Source organism: Amblyomma americanum, chromosome 4 (assembly GCF_052857255.1).
Source record: "Amblyomma americanum isolate KBUSLIRL-KWMA chromosome 4, ASM5285725v1, whole genome shotgun sequence".
NCBI classification, from domain to species: Eukaryota; Metazoa; Arthropoda; class Arachnida; order Ixodida; family Ixodidae; genus Amblyomma; species Amblyomma americanum.
In genome coordinates this window covers 97,575,447-97,593,613 of record NC_135500.1, presented here as the reverse complement: position 1 = coordinate 97,593,613, position 18,167 = coordinate 97,575,447, and the positions used below count along the sequence as shown (strand labels likewise).

At 48.1% G+C, this 18,167-nt stretch overlaps 1 protein-coding gene across 1 annotated transcript; it reads right to left on the bottom strand.

The window, feature by feature from the left end:
* Positions 1-2,223: 2,223 nt before the first annotated feature.
* LOC144129696 (neprilysin-1-like) lies at positions 2,224-11,504 on the bottom strand. Its single transcript, XM_077663797.1, has 3 exons — positions 11,370-11,504; positions 8,687-8,954; positions 2,224-4,019 (listed from the first exon to the last, which is right to left on the bottom strand). The coding sequence occupies exons 1-3, from the start codon at positions 11,502-11,504 to the stop codon at positions 2,224-2,226; spliced, it is 2,199 nt and encodes a 732-aa protein (XP_077519923.1).
* Positions 11,505-18,167: the final 6,663 nt, after the last annotated feature.

Genomic DNA, 18,167 nt, shown 5'->3' with positions numbered 1-18,167 from the left:
TTGTGTTCGTCCCTCGCTGCACAGGTTGACGGTCCCATTTTATCAACTTTCTTATCCCTACTTCCTCCGCATTTGAGCCTTGTTCATTTAGTATGGGTTCCCGGCCACAGCAGTGTGACAGTAAATGAGATTGCTGATAATCTCGCAAAGGCTTCCCTCAGCGGCCCCGTGTTGCCAATCATCCCGGCTACAGCCTACATTACAGCATCTAGATTTCGGCGACGTGCGTTTTTAAGCACGCAAGACACATCACTTTTAACATCGGCGGATTATGAGCACCTTAAATATTATTGGAACAGGAAAATTTGTTGCTCTCGGCAGCTTGAAGTATCACTGACGAGGCTACGCTGCCGCATCCCCCCTCTAAATTTCTATTTACACAAGTCGGGTTTGGCGCTCTCTCCCCTTTGTGCATTTTGCCGTGAGCCAGAATCTATTGAACATTTTTGGCTGTATTGTCGCCGATTCAACTCTCTGAGAAAAAGGTTGCTGGAGGAGCCCTTGCAGCATCTTGGCCTTAGTTTGAGCAGCCCGCTCTTGCTGTCATTTGGCGCCACCACATTTGGGTTCAGAAACAGATCTGTTTGCACCGCTGTTCAAAATTTCCTGATAGAATCTCACCGACTGCCTTGCTAAGTGTTTCAACCTTTTCTTTTCTATCAATTATTACATTTTGACTAAAACATTAATATTTAATCACTCTATTATTATTCTTAAAATTTTAAAATCAAAACACTCACCCCTTTTCTGATCATGACGAAAAAATCACCGGTGTTATGCTCCCACGTGCTTTTCCTTTTTGTTAACTGCGTTCAGGTGAATAGCCACCCGATTCTTGGCCGATCCCCCAGTGTGGGTATGTGCCATCTTTTGATAGGCTAACAACAACAACAACAACAACAACAACAACAACAACAGCGAAACGGAGCGGCGATAGTCCGCTTTGCAATTCATCTCAGCAAGTTTCACTCGGCCAGCTTTAGCTATCGCGTCACTCCAGGTTTAACCAGGGCTAAACCACCGCCAGTATGTTTAGCTCTCCATCTATTAAGAATCAGCTTTTTTTTCGCTGACTGCAAGTCCCCGCGAAATACAAAAAATACCGCGTGGCATGCCGGCTTCCGCGCCTGCAATGCAGTGCTGTCAAACATTCCACATAGGAACTAACAGATGATTTAGCCCCGTGTGTTGCCCCTTAAAAGGCGACAGGACAGCGGCGCAGCAGCTGGCTGCGCGATTTACGCCAGCGCTATGCTTCCCTCGCGGCGCTTGATGATAGCGAGAAGCCAACGCGGTCCTTACCGCCTGCGCTTCCACAATTCCACAGCCAGCGCGTGCGTCGCGGCCCTGTCATCTTTTAAGCAGCAACACGCTGGGCTAAATGAGCTGTTTGCGGGGCGGAATGTTTGAGAACACTGCAGTCGTGGCGCGCAAGCGGGCATGTCACGTGGTATTTTTTGGGGTATTTCGCGGGAATCTGCAGGGAACGAAAAAAAGCCGATCCGTAATAGATAAAAATTTAGACACTGTTCCGTCGGACGTTTCGTAGACCGTTATACAACTTCTCATCGGACTTTTTCACTTGTCTTCGTTGCTTGCGAAGTTGGTTAATTAGTCTTGCCTAATTATGCAGCTAGGTCCAATACAAAAATAGAGTTGGTCTATACAATAGCCAGCCACATGCATTGGGTGGCGTCGTCTTAGAGTGCCGCAGCATATTTTTAAACCCCGGCTAAAGGTAGCTGGGACACCCTGTATATATATTTTTTGAACTTTTAAGTATCGTCTTAGTCCTTGACGATTACTTCACTGAAGCCTTGTGCTACTACAAATTTTATTTTGTCAATCGTGTATATATACACTCACGCGATATCCAGATACGTCCTCACTATGCTTCGATTTCAGTTGCACATAGTTAGGAACATAGCAAAATACATCCATGAAGTTGTAGCAGAAAAAATCGCAAATGAAAAATGCTTTCGACGCGAGGCGCAAGTCTTAAAAATGGATCCCTCTTCCATACCAGTTCTAAACACACACCAGTCTGAATGCGCTGCGTCTTTGCTGTGACAACATCGAAGCCGGAGCAATGTGCCCCGGTGAAACCGCCGCATACAAGAATACGCCGTTGCGATGACACGTGCAAGTCGCAGTCCATGATGTAGAAATAAAACAAAAACAGTGATATGCTAGGTTCACTATTTCCCTGGGTTCTTGCAACAATCAGTGCTCACTGCAATAAGCAGCAGGGTGCATGGGCCATCCTTCCGGGCAGTGGAAGCTATTCGCGAACGGTCTGAACATGCTGAGAAGGAAGTTGCACCAAGCGGCGGCACTCGATTCTGAGGTCGCCTGTTCTCCTTGCCGGCACACACTGAAGCACAGGGCAATGAAGAAAAGCTGTTGTGGAGTGTAGTGGTGAAAGCCGACGCTCCACTCCGGGAACCCAGCGCTTGAGTGCAGGGCGGTAAACAGTGGCGAGAGGCTCTTCCAAGCAACGTACAAAGCAGACGGGTCCACTGTCGTTTTCCCCTGCGTGGAATTGTAGCGAGCTTCGAAGGCCTCGATGAGGCAATCAATCGCCGCTTGACGAATGAGACGCTCTTTAGGTGTGGGCCAGGTAAGCTCTCTGCCACCATTATCGACAGTGGTCATCAGAGCTACAGTGGCCTGTCGGGCGATGAGAGATCCGATCGTCGCGTAGTTCACGCTCTCGAACGCGTCGTCCGGAAAGACGCTCTGCAGCATGTACACGTCTGGAACTACGAGACGGAGTCGGCCATTCTTGGCGTTCGCCAGTTGCCACGGGTCGGTCCAGTCTACGTCACCACCGGAGTAGTGGAAGCGCCGATGGAATTTTACCCAGATGTCACCTGGCAGTAGCGGAATGTTCCGTAAAAAAGATCTCGTCACCGTTGGAAACTCGTGTTTCTCGGCATTCATCTTTCGTTCGAGGCCCTCTATTAAAATGGGCGCTTCGAGGAGGTGTTTGATGACGGTTTTCGACTCTCCACCCAGCCAACTCGACTGGCGCAGTTTTTCGCTCACCGATGCGAGGACGACGTGGGAGACCTCCTCGATCTTCTTGGTGCGGTACTGGTGGTAAAGGTACGTGGCAGTGTGCGAGCCGAGAGCCCCCGGCAAAGCTACGTCAGTCAGCCGGTAGCAGTAGACCGTATGGCGTTTCCACGCCAGTTGCTCTCTTCCGCTGTAGATGAATGGCGCAAGCTCAGTTACGGCTCGACCGAGGACTTCGACGAAGGTCAGGCCGAACAAACTCAGCAGGCCTTTCTTCGGCTTCTCCCTTAGGATAGTTGCGAACTCCCTTATGTATCCCGGGTCATAAACTTCCACTTCTGAGCTGCTCAGGACGTGTGAACCGACCTGCGCATGGTTGTTGATGAGACGCACCCAAAACTCACCCGAGATGTCTGGTGTTGCGCTTGCTGCGAACTCATAGACGCTCGCATATGTAACCCATCGACGTTCGCTGTGATTGCTCAGCCGGCGAAAAACGTCGGATTGAAGCTTGGCGAGTTGTTGACATTGCCGTTCCCTGAAAAGGGCGCTTTCGGTTTGGCTTTGTCCTTCGAGTGCGTGGAAAAGTAGACAGGCTCTGTGTGCGTGTTCGTCCTCGTATTGGTGTTCCGCCAGCAGCGCATCCAGGTCGACGCCCAGAAATGTGGGGATTATCGTGAGCTTGCGGTTTCCGTTGTCGGTGACTGAGACGTGCGCGTTGAGAAACATCGGGAATCTCCACCGAAGAGAAAGAGCTACGACTGCTGCCAGAGGATCCGTGCTGGTATTAATGGCGGGCCAAGGCAAACCGACAGTCTTGAGGAGTGCTTTGATGGCAACTGTCCCTTGGCTGTTAGTGTTAATGCAGCTCTGGAAGAACATTGCTGCTTTGTCGAATCTGGTTTGGTTTGCCACACGGGGCGCAGAAGCCACCGCTTGTGCCATGACTTTGCTCTGGTAGTCCAGTAGTGCGTCTTGCAGGAAAGAATGACCTCCGGCCACTGGAAAAAGAAATAACATGGCTTTAAAATGCGACAACGTAAGTAGCGCAGTTCATTGTTGTGATAATTCGAGTTCTTAAAAAGTGGCGAGAATTGGTTGATTGAAAGTTATTTTCGTAAATCGTTGATTGTACGATGGTAGTGAATTTTTATGGCGCGAGGGCATTTGCGGCCAAAAAGCGCCATGGCACATGGTATTTTTCGTTTTCTCAAGGTTTTCTCGAGCGTATCGCCCTGATTAAGCCGAGTGCCAGGCCAGGGGAAGCGTGTACCCATTGTATTATCGGTGGGTACCCGGCGGCACTGGGAATTGAACCCCGCACCTCCCGCATGCGAGGCGGATGCACAGCCACTAGGCCACCGCTGCGGTAATTGTTGATTGTAAATGTCCCGACCCAACACATGGGCTTTAAGGGATAATTTAGACCACCTCGGGGTGTTTAACGTGCGGTGAGATCACACAGCACATGGATGTTTTTTTTTTTGCATTTCACCTCCATCGAAATACCGCCGTCGTGGCCGGAACCAAACCCGTGACCTTGCAGAATGGGGTGATCGTAAAAGGCATGCTAATCCTTTGTTGAGTGGTGACGCATCTCGGCTCACTTTTTATAAAAGTTCGACTTTATAGTCAACTTGCTCAACTCTGCGGTCCCGCGGCAGCTCTCTGAAACAAGAAGGCGCAGGATGCGAGTGACCGTAGGATGCAAGTTCTCATTGGAAAAAAAATTGCAGCATGAGGTCATTGTCTCGTGGAGTGCCGCAAGGAAGTGTGCTATCACCGGTGCTTAGCATTGCTATGGCAGTTCTGCTGGACGCCCTACTGTTTGGCCGCACACCGCGGGATGTCGATTTACACTGATATCTGCGTGTGGTTTCCGCGGTCAGCAGCATAAGTCTAACGGTAATTATTAAGCGATGAACTTATTAATGGGGCATCGTGCTTCTGCTTTGTCTGACCTCGCCTATATCGAAGCGAGCACACACGTGTTTTATTACTGTGTTAGCAGTATTAGGACCATTTTTCAAGGCCATGGGGCGTCCGATCTCCAAAGCCTACACCCCCCTGCCCACCTCCATGAACTCCCATCCCGACAGATGCGATCATTTGTCAAGATCAAGGAGCGTCCGGCGTCAGTAACGTCTTGATTGAAGCCAATGGGATCAGCGCCCCTACCGGACGGGCGACGAAAAATTCCCCGCTGACGCACGCTGTCCGCTTGAAAAGCACGCAAGAATGACACATTTCGTTCCAATACGTAACCCCCCCCCCCCCCCCCCCCCCCCCCGTCTCCAAGTTCTCCTCTTGTGTTTCAATCGCTCGGATTTAAAGCAATCTCTACTCCTCCGGCCCAAGCGAATGTGGAATACATGGCGGGCCGCGTTCGATGAGTGGAGCGACAGCGACAAAAAGAACCACTTAGGCACTTGCTAAAGCAGAATGGGGTGTGACACTATGTGAGCGAAGTTCCCTTTACGATTCTGCCGCTACTACGCCTAACGGAAAAGCTTCGGTTTGTTTACAATAATCGATCACGATGCAAAAACCAGATGGCGCCACTGTGGCTTCGCTATATGCATCGGTATAAGGGCACATTCACGCTGGCGATTCGCAGAGGTCGCGCGACTGATTTCGCTCAAACACTTACGTTCCAGAGCACTAGGAAAGCGGGAAGGGAGCGTAACGACGGGGCTGGAACCTATCGCGCGACCTCCTTGGCTAGCCGGCGTAGATCCGTCTTAAAAGTGCGGATGTGAGAACAGCAACGTCCTCTTAATTTCTTCGGTTTAGCAACTTAAACGCGTGTATACTGTTATATGTATACTGGGATCTCAACCTGGCAATGTTCAACGCTAGAACATTATCTAGTGAGGCTAGCCTAGCAGTGCTGTTCGAGGAACTACCGGGCATTAAATGGGATGTCATAGGGCTCAGTGAAGTTAGGAGGACAGGTGAGGCGTGCACAGTACTAAAGAACGGGCACATACTGTGCTGTCACGGATTAGTGGCTAGACGAGGACTAGGTGTGGGATTTCTCATTATTAAGGATATAGCTGACAACGTAGAGGAGTTCTATAGTATTAACGAGAGAGTGGCAGCTATCGTAATTAGGCTCAATAGGAGGTACAAGCTGAAGATGGTGCAGGCCTACGCACCCACATCCAGCCATGATGACCAGACCGTTGAAAGCTTCTATGAAGACGTGGAATCGGCAATGAACAAAGCAAAATCACAGTACACTGTACTGATGGGCGACTTCAATGCGAGGGTGGGCAAAAAGCAGGCTGGTGACCAAGCGGTAGGTGACTATGCGATAGGCTCTAGGAATAGCAGGGGAGAGTTATTAGTAGAGTTCGCGGATAGAAACAATTTACGGATCATGAATACCTACTTCTGCAAACGAGAGGACACGATGTGGACCTGGAAGAGCCCCAATGGTGAGACTGAAAATGAAATTGACTTCATATTATGCGCTCAGCCTGGCATCGTTGAGGATGTGGACGTCGTCGGAAAGGTGCGGTGTAGCGACCACAGAATGGTAAGGTCTCGTATTAGCTTAGAGTTAAGAAGAGAACAGAAGAAGCTAGTGAAGAAGTCCATTAACGAGTTAGCGATAAGAGCGAAAATAGAGGAATTCAGGATATCGCTGCAGAACAGATTCAGCCTTAACTGAGGAAGACGATCTTAATGTCCATACAATGAGCGATAATCTGACAGCTATAATTACGGATTGCGCAGTGAAGTAGGCGGTAGGACGGTTCGGCAGGATACCGGCAGGCTATATCAGGAGACAAAAGATCTGATTAATAAACGCCAAACCATGAGGGCGTCTAATCCTACAGACAGGATAGAACTAGCAGAGCTATCGAAGTTATTAAATAAGGGCAAGGTTGCCGACATAAGGAAGTTCAATATGGAGAGGATCGAGATTGTTCTAAGGAACGAAGGTAGCCTGAAAGTGATGAAGAGGAAACTAGGCATTGGTAAAAAATCAGATGTATGCGTTAAGAGACAGGGAGGGCAATGCAATTAGCAATACGGATAGGATAGTTAAAGCAGCCGAAGAGTTCTACACAAATCTATATAGTAGTTAATCTAATCAGAGCTTTAATGAGAGAGACATTAGCGCATAGCAATGCGTCGTTCCGGAAGTAACGAAAGAGGAAGTAAAGAAAGCCTTAGGAGTTGAAAAATTACTCGAAAAGGACTTGAAAAATTACAGACCGATCAGCTTACTGTCCGTTGGCTACAAAGTATTTACTAAGGTAACCGCTGATGGAGTCAGGGCAATCTTAGACTTTAATCAACCAAATGATAAGTTAGGCTTTCGTAAAGGTTATTCAACAATACATCATATTCACACTATCAATCAGTTGATATAGAAATGCGCACAACACAACCAACCCCTCTATATAGTCTTCATTGATTACGAGAAAGCATTCGACTCAGTGGGAACCTCAGCTTTCATACAGGCATTGCGGAATCAGGGTGTAGAAAAGCGTAATGTGAAAATACTGGTTATCTATAGCAACTGCACAGCTACCATAGTCCTCCATAAAGTCAGCAATAAAATTCCGATAAGGAAGGGCGTCAGAGAAGGAGATACGATCTCGCCAATGCTGTTCACCGCCTGTTTACAGGAGGCGTTCCGAGGCCTCAATTGGGAACAATTGGGAATATGAGTTAATGAAGAATACCTAAACAATCTGCGATTCGCTGATGACATTGCCTTGCTGAGTCACTCACGAGATGAATGGCAAAATATGATCAATGATTTAGGCAAGGAGAGCAAAACAGTGGGTCTAAAAATTACCATGCAAAAAACGAAAGTAATGTTCAGCAGCCTAGTAAGGGAACAGCAGTTCACAATTGGAAGCGAGGTGCTGGAAGTGGTAAAGGAATACGCCTGCTTAGGGCAGGTAGTGGCAGCTGATCCGGATCATGAGAGGGAAATAACGAAGGTTAATAATGGGGTGGATATCATCTGTACACATTTTTGCCCGAGTCGACCAAAAACCTCGTGTTTGGCGCTCTTTGGCCTTAATTGCCCTTGCGCCATAAAAACCTAGCATCATCATCAAGAATGGGGTGGAGCACATATGGCAGGTTCTCTCAGATCATGAATAGCAGTTTGACCATATAAAAATCGTATAACAACTGTATCTGGCCGGTACACATCTACGGGGCAGATACGGGGAGGCTAACGAAAAGGGTTCAGCTTATTAAGTTAAGGACAACGCAGCGAACCATGTTAAAAGAATGATAGGTGTAACGTTAAGAGACCGGAAGTGAGTGAGGGAACAAACGCGTGTTAACGACATCATAGTCGAGATCAAGAGAAAGAAATGGGCTTGGGCAGGGCATGTAATGCGAGGGGACGACAAACGCTGGTCTTAAGGGTAACGGCGTGGATTCCAAGAGAAGGCAAGTGTAGGAGGGGGCGGCATAAGTTTAGGTGGGCGGATGAGATTAAGAAGTTTTCAGGCATAAGGAGGGCGCAACTGGCAAAGGAGAGGAATAATTGGAGAGACATGGGAGAGGCCTTTGCCCTGCAATGGGTGTAGTCAGGCTGATGATACTGCTATACTCTATTTGTGAAATAATTGCCCCTCTTGAGAACCGGTCCATCGAGAGAGCTTTTCGGCCGTGGTGTCTGCAAACCTACCGGGCTTCCAGCGTGCGCAGACAAAGGCGTAGAAGTCGACGCACGGGTCTCTGCCGGAGTCCATGGACGCTTCCAGGGAGCGCACGTAGAGGCGGCAGGACGGCGACAGGCAGGGACTTATGGCACTGCGCGCGGTGCGTGGAATCTTCAGCATCAGCGACAGCGCCAACACCATGGCACCCACCACAGAAGCGACGCAGAGGATTGATTGGGTCACCTGACGACGGCGGCGGCGGGTCTCATCTGTAGAGGATCCCACCAGCGGGAACTGGGCACGTGGATGGACACGTGGCGATTACCAGCGCGATCGTTTTCGAACGTAGAGGCTTGGCTCAAAGGATGCCATGACGGGAAATGAAAAGTGGCACAAGTGAAAATTTTGCCGCTCACATGAGTGTCGCTGACAAGCGAGTTGTGTACCCAAATCATCTACCAGGTGCGCTAAACAGCCACATGCAAAGCCTACTAATGTGCTATGCAGTTTTGTCATTGCACCAATGATAAACTGATACCTGGGATACTGTTTTTGATTTGAATGTGTGCAGCCGCAGCTGCTTGCATCATGAATGTTGGCAGCCTTGTGTTCTCACTCTATGAAATTCGGACAACTAGGATAGATTTCACTGTCCTCAGAGAACGCTTATATGACAGCCGTCAATTTTTAATCTCTAAACGCGTTGAAGAAAGCGTGGACTAGGATTGCCCAAAGCTAAGCTTGTGATATTTTATCGCAAGCAATAGTTATACAAAGGACATTCTGTAGGGCAGCTAGCTTCGACGACATCGCTATTTCTTAACCAGAATCTATCGCTTTAACGTGCTGACCGAAGAACGTGTCATGCGTGTAGATATCAGCCATACAATATGTGTAGGCCGTTGAGTGGGCGCTCCCCTTAATGTGCATTCGTGGTCGCACAATCTTGCGAACGGCTAATTTAAGTCGGACAGGGGGAGGCAAGTTGTACTTCCGGCTATTCATATCCCTTGTCAGTACCGGGGTAGGCGTAAATTCTTGCACTTATTCTTCTCTCATTCACTTTTTCGCCTGTCTGGCTTGTGCCGCCGGTCTGCCAGACCTATAGGCAAGAATTATAGCTTCTGTTGTTGGTGAAAGCCTTGTGGACACTATTTCCCCATAATATGAGTCCGGCGCACTGGCGTGAAAGCTGTCACTGCCACTTCAGTTCCTGCAAAAGCTGACGTGGTTCGCTCATACTGCCGTCATTCAACACTTCTAGGCAATAAGCGTACATTTTCTGAGCGCCATTCAGATGTGGCTTTTTTAGCAACATGTATGCAACCCACCAAGTGAACTGATTCTGAGTGCCTTAGAAAGAGAAAGGCCATGTTTAAGCCGAAAGAGAGCGACAGGTACTCTCTCGGTGAGGAAAGCCACGGCTCAGCTAGATTTTGAGCGACCTGCGTTGACGTGCTAGGTTTGTTAACACTTCAGTCCGTGCTTTCGTTTCCGCTCGCCTTGCTCGATTACAGGCACTGCTATGGCAGCATACAAACAGGTGCCACCAGTGAAACGCTCTTGAAGACGTTTTTCACTGGAAGCTTAGTTTTTGTCTGCCGGTGCAAATAGACCACGGACACATCTTGTATAGGCACTTTGGAACCAAACACCGAAGGGGGATTAATTTTATACAGCAACTGTGCTGCTGCATTAAGAGACTATACGATGCGGGTTACATAGCAAAGCAAGTTAAGACGAAAGTGGACCTTGTAGCCCCAATATACTCGAGTAATAGAACTGAAAACAAGCAAGCCATTTACGTTCGTAATGCCGTCACTAAAAAAGAAAACGTCCTGAAGTTTATGAGATTTAACGTTCCGTGTCACTTCTATGTATTGTCACTTGCATATATTCCAAATGTGTGAACGCAGTGAAAATACGTATACGCCGATTCTTTAATAAGAGAGCCCTGCCACAATTTACGCTCTGAACTGAGCAAATTTTCGCCGTAGCTAGAGTAAGTGTGACTTGAAGAATGCGCTGTCATTCAGCGCTAGCACGAGTAGATCATATCCTCCTCAGCTGTGCTGTGGTACGGTGGGGGTGAAAACTTAAAAAACAGCACTCATAGATAAGTGGGGCTTTTAATGAAGAGATTTCTGGTCATTCAGGAGGGTCGAACAGATGGCGGTGTTCCATGCCAGGGTCGAGTAAAGATGGGAGGAAGAGGATGGCGCGGCGAACCCACATGACGTGTTAGGGGTGAAATAGGCATAGGAGATATTAGTTTCGCTAGAAAAAAATATGAAAGTGTGGGAACAAGTGGGGGGAAAATCCGGCAGGTGGGAGCGGTGCAAATGAGCGAGGTTGGGATAGCGCCTTGCCACAGCCTCAGCGCAACTGCGACGAAGGTGAGGGGCAGGCCGTACCGGAAGGCACGGTAATTTGTTGACGAAGCGTTACCGTATGCCGCACTGTTTCAACGCATGCAGCTTTTGCATTCGCAAGAAAACCACGCTGCTGGCTATCCTCCGCGACGAGGCTGCACTATCAGCTCTGAAACGACACAAAAGGTTCACTGGCGAGAGAAATTAGAGTGGGTAAGTACTGGATTCGCTCGAGCTCTTCGCATGGAATGTCGAGAAATGGCGCCAAGAGTTTAAGGGACAAATATTGTGTAAGGCTGCCGAGTATTATTTGCGAGAAGGGCGTTGAGATGCTCACCGCAGATGCGGCTTCGTCCGTTGAGCCGGGTGTCGGGCGGGACTCTTCACGGGGCCCCAGCGATGAGCTGCTCCTGAGACAGCTGCGCAGCTTTGGAGGGAGGTCCTTCAAAGACAATGAGTTCTCCTGGGCCATCTCCTGCGTGTTCTTCGCCTTGGGCTTCTTCTTCTGTTCTTGCGCGTGACTGCACGGCTTTTCGTCTTCTTTTGGGCCTGATAGCTACTGGAAGCTGTTTTGCCTCTGGCAGTGCGAGAAGGGCAATTTTGTTTTTCAAGGGAAATATTCAGTACGCTAGGTAAAGCCAATTTCACCGTGCGTTGCCTGTTGACCTTAAAGCGAACCAGTGGTCAGGTGTGGCCATAGGGCTTGTCTTATGTGGTCCACCATAGTATCGCACCACTTGACCTTTGACATTTGGCCTTTGGCCTTTCGATTCGCCGGTAGAGAGCGGTAGAATAGGCCGCAGTGCTCATTTGGTGACCAATCTCTCGCAGTCAACCATTAATTTAACTGCCACCTGCCAGGGTGGCAGCGTGGGCGCGCTGTCTGTCCACTGTGCGGAACGCACCCAACGTTACAGACGCCAAGCCACCTCTACTTGCCGGATACACCACAGCTTTCGATCTCTAACCAGGTTCGGCAGTTGTTAAACGGCAGCTTATTTTTAGTTCGTTTTAGCTCCCCTTTCCGCTCTTTGTAACTACAGGGAAACAGTGAGGCAGTGACGGAACGCATTAGCGCTCTGCCGACGGCAGATAATGACATATTCTGTATGCTGCTCAGAACTGACATCCAACTTTTCTAAGCTGCTGTTTTGGCTATGAAGCATAAAAGATGTGACCTACGAGGTAAGACACACCCAGCAGAGATTGTGAATGGTTTTCGAACAGTTAACTTGGAGTAAAAATTCAGGGGGGGAGGGGGGGGTTGGCACTTTGTTGACCCAAAGTGCGGTGAGGCGAAAGCCTTTAGCGCGGTGTTGCGGCATGTGTCATTGATGTGTGGTTAAGATGTTGATTAGGTACACAGTTGTTTGTGAATCTTAAATGCTGGAGACACTGGAGGGCGTTTGGGAGGCATCCGTCTGATTCGGCGCCTTTCTACAAACACTTTCCAGCGTCCTAGACAAGGAGAACTATACATACGCGCTGGCAGGAAGTAGCGTAGTCGTTAGCACGCTCGACTGGGGAACGGAAGGATGTTGGCTCGAATCCCATCGTGCACAAAGATTTCTGTTCTTGTCGAGTTGAAGAGCGTAACGGACGGACGCGAGCATGAGCCATTCAAAACTTTCGCTTAAAATTGACACAAATGAAGTCGTTACCGAAGGAGCGCGAGCATATCAGCGACGTAGGGCGCGCCCTGAAGTGGTGCATGTCGTCCGGCTTGTACCTCACCGCGGGGACTAATGCATGCTAGTGTTTCCATTTTGAGCGCTTATTTTCGCAGCTGCTCTTACTATTTCAAGCATCGGACCGACGCTTATTCAAAGGGACACTTAAGGGGAGTACTAAGTCAACTAGCCTGATACATTAGCGTCACGTGATAATAAATCATTTTTACCCGAAACAAAACTTTTTGTCCTCTGCAGAGCCATATGCTACATGCAGGTGTTGGTGGTTTAGCCACCATGGACCCGAGCACCCGCGCTTAGCCGTGCGTGGCTCAGCCGTGTCCGTGGAAAACAGGTTCCTGGTAGTTGAGCCGATCCCGAGCTTGTAAACCTTTAAGGCTCCTCGGCGAAACCAACACAGCACTTTGGCCCCCGCTTCCTGCAGACGGCACATCCGGCCCGCCTCGACCAATGAAAATCGGCCGTCGCCTTTTCCTAATCCTCCCTTCCAACTTTTACTTTCCTATCCTCTTTCTCACTACTGCCCTGTCTTTTTCTCCCTTCTATTTTTTTTTTTTACTTTTCATAGGTGGCTAGGGTTAACCTTGTGTTCAGTAACTACCTTGAGTTGCCCCATATTTGGTAATAGGGAGTGTGTACATAGCTGACGTGGGAGGGCTTTACTTGTGAAGTTCTTGTGCCGTCCTGTAGTTGGGTTCCGTGATGGGCGGCTGCCGCCGTGGGCGCGAAACACATTTTCGTAACACACGCGCAAAAAAAAAGCACCTCATGAACACGTAGGTCCAGAACACCTGGCTCTGAAATTAAAATATGCAAGTTACATGGACTTTTGCATATATGGCTCAAAACAGGAATGCACGTCGAAGTGCAGCTGTACAGCGGAAATGGAAAAAAATAAGGCTCCCAAATTATATATCAATCTGTACTGCCGAATGGTAGGCAGTGTGCATGGCTTTGAGCAGAATACTAAATGACAACATCAAAAACTGCATAATCTACACTTATTCCCTTAGCCTACTCACAGTGGCACAGTCAAGAAATGTAGTTGAGCTCGTAGCTGGAAGTGTCGTACACAACACGGAAAAAGTCACATCACCAAGACATATGATAAGATTGCGCAGGTCCCGAGCCACGTCGTCGTAGATGGTAATGAGAGAACCGAGTAAGCGCTGTGTGAGTGAAATAAAAAACGTGAACATACCTCGTAAAGACTGCATAAAGTTGATACGTAGCAAATTGAAGACCAAATGGCAAAATGAGTGGCATAATGAACTGAGCAACAAACAAACTGACCTTCGCAAAGCCCACCTTGGGGGAATGGAAGTCGTGCAGACACCAGGGACGTGTCATTGAAGTAATCTTATGTCGTCTTCGCATAGGACAGATACACCTGACACATAACTTCGTTATGACGGAACAAGACAAACCTCCTTGTGAAAGATGGGGAGAGGAGCTCACACTAAACCATATTTTATTCTGATGCTGAAATCTTGAAAAACTAAGAAAAACGCACTTTATTCAATTTTATAATGCATGCATTCTTTTTAACCCAACGCTGTGCTTAGGTGATAATGCAGCTTTGGAATGTCTTGTGTATTGAGTTCTTTTAAGAGAAACAGGCTTTCTTGAGCAAGTTTTGTTTTGTGCACCTCAGCGGGTTTCTCATTCCAGAGAAGAAGGCTGAGGTCTTTATTTAATTGGTTGGGAGCATCGAGGTCCTTGTCCAGCCAAGGATGGCCACTGCTGTTGCCCGACCGTCTTTAAAGCTTGTAAGCCATTGGTCATATTTATTTCTTTGCCATCACTATGTGGTACGAACTATTATTCCCTCTACAGCCCCATTGCTATATCACGAAATTGCAAAATTGTGCAGAAAACAATTTTCGTTTACCTTAATTGAGTTTGGTGTACGATGGCGTAGAGGTAGAGCATCCGCATCGCGTGCAAGACGACCGGAGTTCGAATCCTGGTGCCGCGCAATTCTCCACCGGGTTTCAAAAAAAAAAAAAAATCCGCGTGTTCATGGAATTGCATAACCAGTCCTGGAGTGTGGCCTGATCTCGGTGACCAGAACCGACAGCGCACTCTCTCACCAGAGCAGGATTTGGCCACCCTGGTGTAGTACTTGGCCACAACCTTCTGTGATCAAACCAATTAACCCTCGGCCCTCAGTCCCCAGCGGCTGCGGAGCAACTGACCACGGCGGCGGTCAGACCTGTGACGCAGCGGAGGGTACTAAGAATCTCTGGCTCCGGACAGGCCGCCATTGGAATCTGAACCTGGCAACGCTTAACGTTAGAACTTTGTCTAGTGAGGCTAGCCTAGCAGTGCTGTTCGAGGAACTAGCGGGAATTAAATGGGATGTGATAGGGCTTAGCGAACTTAGGAGGACAGGGGATGCGTATACAGCACTAAAGGACGGGCACATACTGTGCTATCGCGAACTTAGGAGGACAGGGGATGCGTATACAGCACTAAAGGACGGGCACATACTGTGCTATCGCGGTTTAGAGGATAGACGAGGACTAGGTGTGGGATTCCTCATTAATAACGATATAGCTGGCAACGCAGAGGAGCTCTATAGTATTAACGAGAGGGTAGCAGCTATAGTAATTAGGCTGAATAGGAGGTACAAGCTGAAAGTGGTGGAGGCCCACGCACCCACATCCAGCCATGATGACCAGACCATAGAAAGTTTCTATGAGGACGTAGAATCGGCAATGAATAAAGTAAAATCACAGTACACTGTATTGATGGTCGACTTAAATGCGAAGGTGGGCATGAAGCAGGCTGACGACCACGCGGTAGATGACTATGGGATAGGCTCTAGAAATAGCAGGGGAGAGTTATTAGTCGAATTCGCGGATAGAAACAATTTACGGATCATGAATACCTTCTTCCGCAAACGAGAAAACAGGAAGTGGACCTGGATGAGCCCCAATCGTGAAACTAAAAATGAAATCGATTTCAATCTATGCGCTAAACCTGGCATCATTCAGGATGTGGCCGTCCTCGGAAAGGTGCGTTGTAGCGACGACAGAATGGTAAGGTCTCGGATTAGCTTAGACTTGAAGAGGGAACGGAAGAAGCTAGTGAAGAGGAAGACCCTTAACGAGTTAGCCGTAAGAGGGAAAGCACAGGAGTTTAGGATAGCGCTGCAAAACAGTTATTCGGGTTTAACTGAGGAAGACGATCTTGATGTTCATACAATGCACGATAATCTGACATCAATAATTACGGATTGCGCAGTAGAAGTAGGCGGTAGGACAGTTCGATAGGATACTGGAAAGCTATCTCAGGTGACGAAATATCTGATTAAGAAGCGCCAAAGCATGAGGGCGTCTAACCCTATCGACAGAATAGAACTAACAGAGCTATCAAAGTTAATAAATAAGCGCAAGGTAGCCGACATAAGGAAGTTTAATATGGAGAGAATCGAGCATGCTCTAAAGAACGGAGATAGCCTAAAAGCAGTTAAGAGGTAACTATGCATAGGTAAAAACCAGATGTATGCATTAAGAGACAAGCAGGGCAATGTCATTGGCAATATGGATAAGATAGTTAACGTAGCCGAAGAGTTTTACACAGACCTGTACAGTAGCCAGTTTGATCAAAAAGACAGCAGTGCACAGTAATGCGTCATCCCGCCAGTAACGAAAGATGAAGTAAAAAAATGCCTTAGAAGCAATGAAAAGGGGAAAAGCAGCTGGGGAGGATCAGGTAACCGCAGATCTGTTGAATGATGGAGGGGACATCGTGCTAGAAAAACTAGCCACCCTGTATACGCAATGCCCTATGACCTCGACTGTACCAGAAGCTTGGAAGAATGCAAACATTACCTTCATTCATAAGAAGGGGACGCCAAGGACTTGAAAAACTACAGGCCGTTCAGCTTACTATCCGTTGCCTACAAAGTATTTACTAAGGTAATCGCTAATAGAGCCAGGGCTACGTTAGACTTTAATCAACCAAATGATCAGGCAGGCTTTCGTAAATGATATTCCACAATAGATCATATTCACACTATAAGTCAGGTGATAGAGAAATGCGCAGAATATAACCAACCTCTATATATAGCTTTCATTGATTACGAGAAAGCATTCGACTCAGTGGAAACCTCAGCAGTCATACAAGCATTGCGTAATCAGGGGGTAGAAGAGCCTTATGTCAAAATACTGGAAGATATATATAGCAACTGCACTATAGTCCTCCTTAAAGTCAGCAATAAAATTCCAATAAGGAAGGGCGTCAGGCAAGGAGACACGATCTCGCCAATGCTGTTCACCGCATGTTTACAGGAGGTATTCCGAGGCCTGAATTGGGAACAGTTGGGAATAAGAATAAATAAAGAATACCTAAATAATGTGCGATTAGCTGATGACATTGCCGTGCTGAGTCGTTCAGGAGGGGAACTGCAAATCATGATCAATGAGTTAGACAGGCAGAGCAGAACGATGGGTCTAAAAATTAACATGCAGAAAACCAAGGTAATGTTCAACAGCCTAGCAAGGGAACAACTGTGCACAATTGGCAGCGACAGCCTGGAAGTTGTGACGGAATACGTCTACTTAGGGCAGGCAGTGACAGCTGATCCGGATCATGAGAGGGAGATAACTAGAAGGATAAGGATGGGGTGGAGCGCATATGGCAAGTTCTCGCCAATCATGAGTGGCAGTTTACCAATTTCCCTCAAGAGAAAGTGTACAACAGCTTTATATTACCGGAACGTACCTACGGGGCAGAAACATGGAGGCTAAAGAAAAGAGTTCAGCTTAAGTTAAGGACAACGCAGCGAGCCATGGAAAAAAATGATAAGTGTAACGATAAGAGACCGGAAGCGGGCAGAGTGGGTGAGGGAACACGGGTTAATGACATCCTAGTCGAAATCAAGAGAAAGAAATTGTCTTGGGCTGGGCATGTACTGCGAAGGCAAGATAAACGCTGGTCCTTAAGGGTAACGGAGTGGATTCCAAGAGAAAGTAAGCGTAGCAGGGGGCGGCAGAAGGTTAGGTGGGCGGGTGAGATTAAGAAGTTTGCAGGCAAAGGGTGGATGCAGCTGGCAAAGGACAGGGTTAATTGGAGAGACATGGGAGAGGCTTTTGCCCTGCAGTGGGTGTAGTAAGGCTGATGATGATGATGATGCCTTAGATCTTTATGCGGCGTTAACCCAACAAAACACTCATATCTGACGCACACTTAGCTATTTCTCGGCGTTCATAACTGGCGAGACAAAATCACAAAGTATGGTGGGCACAAGAATGAAAGGAAGCAAAGGAAATACAAACTAAAGCTTGGGGGCGCCACCGGGTGGCTCAGTAGTTATGGCGCTCCGCTGCTGACCCGAAAGACGCGTGTTCGACCCCAGCCGCGGCGGTCGAATTTCCATGGAGGCGAAATTCTAGAGGCCCGTGTACCATAGTGTGACATCGGTGAATGTTAAAGAA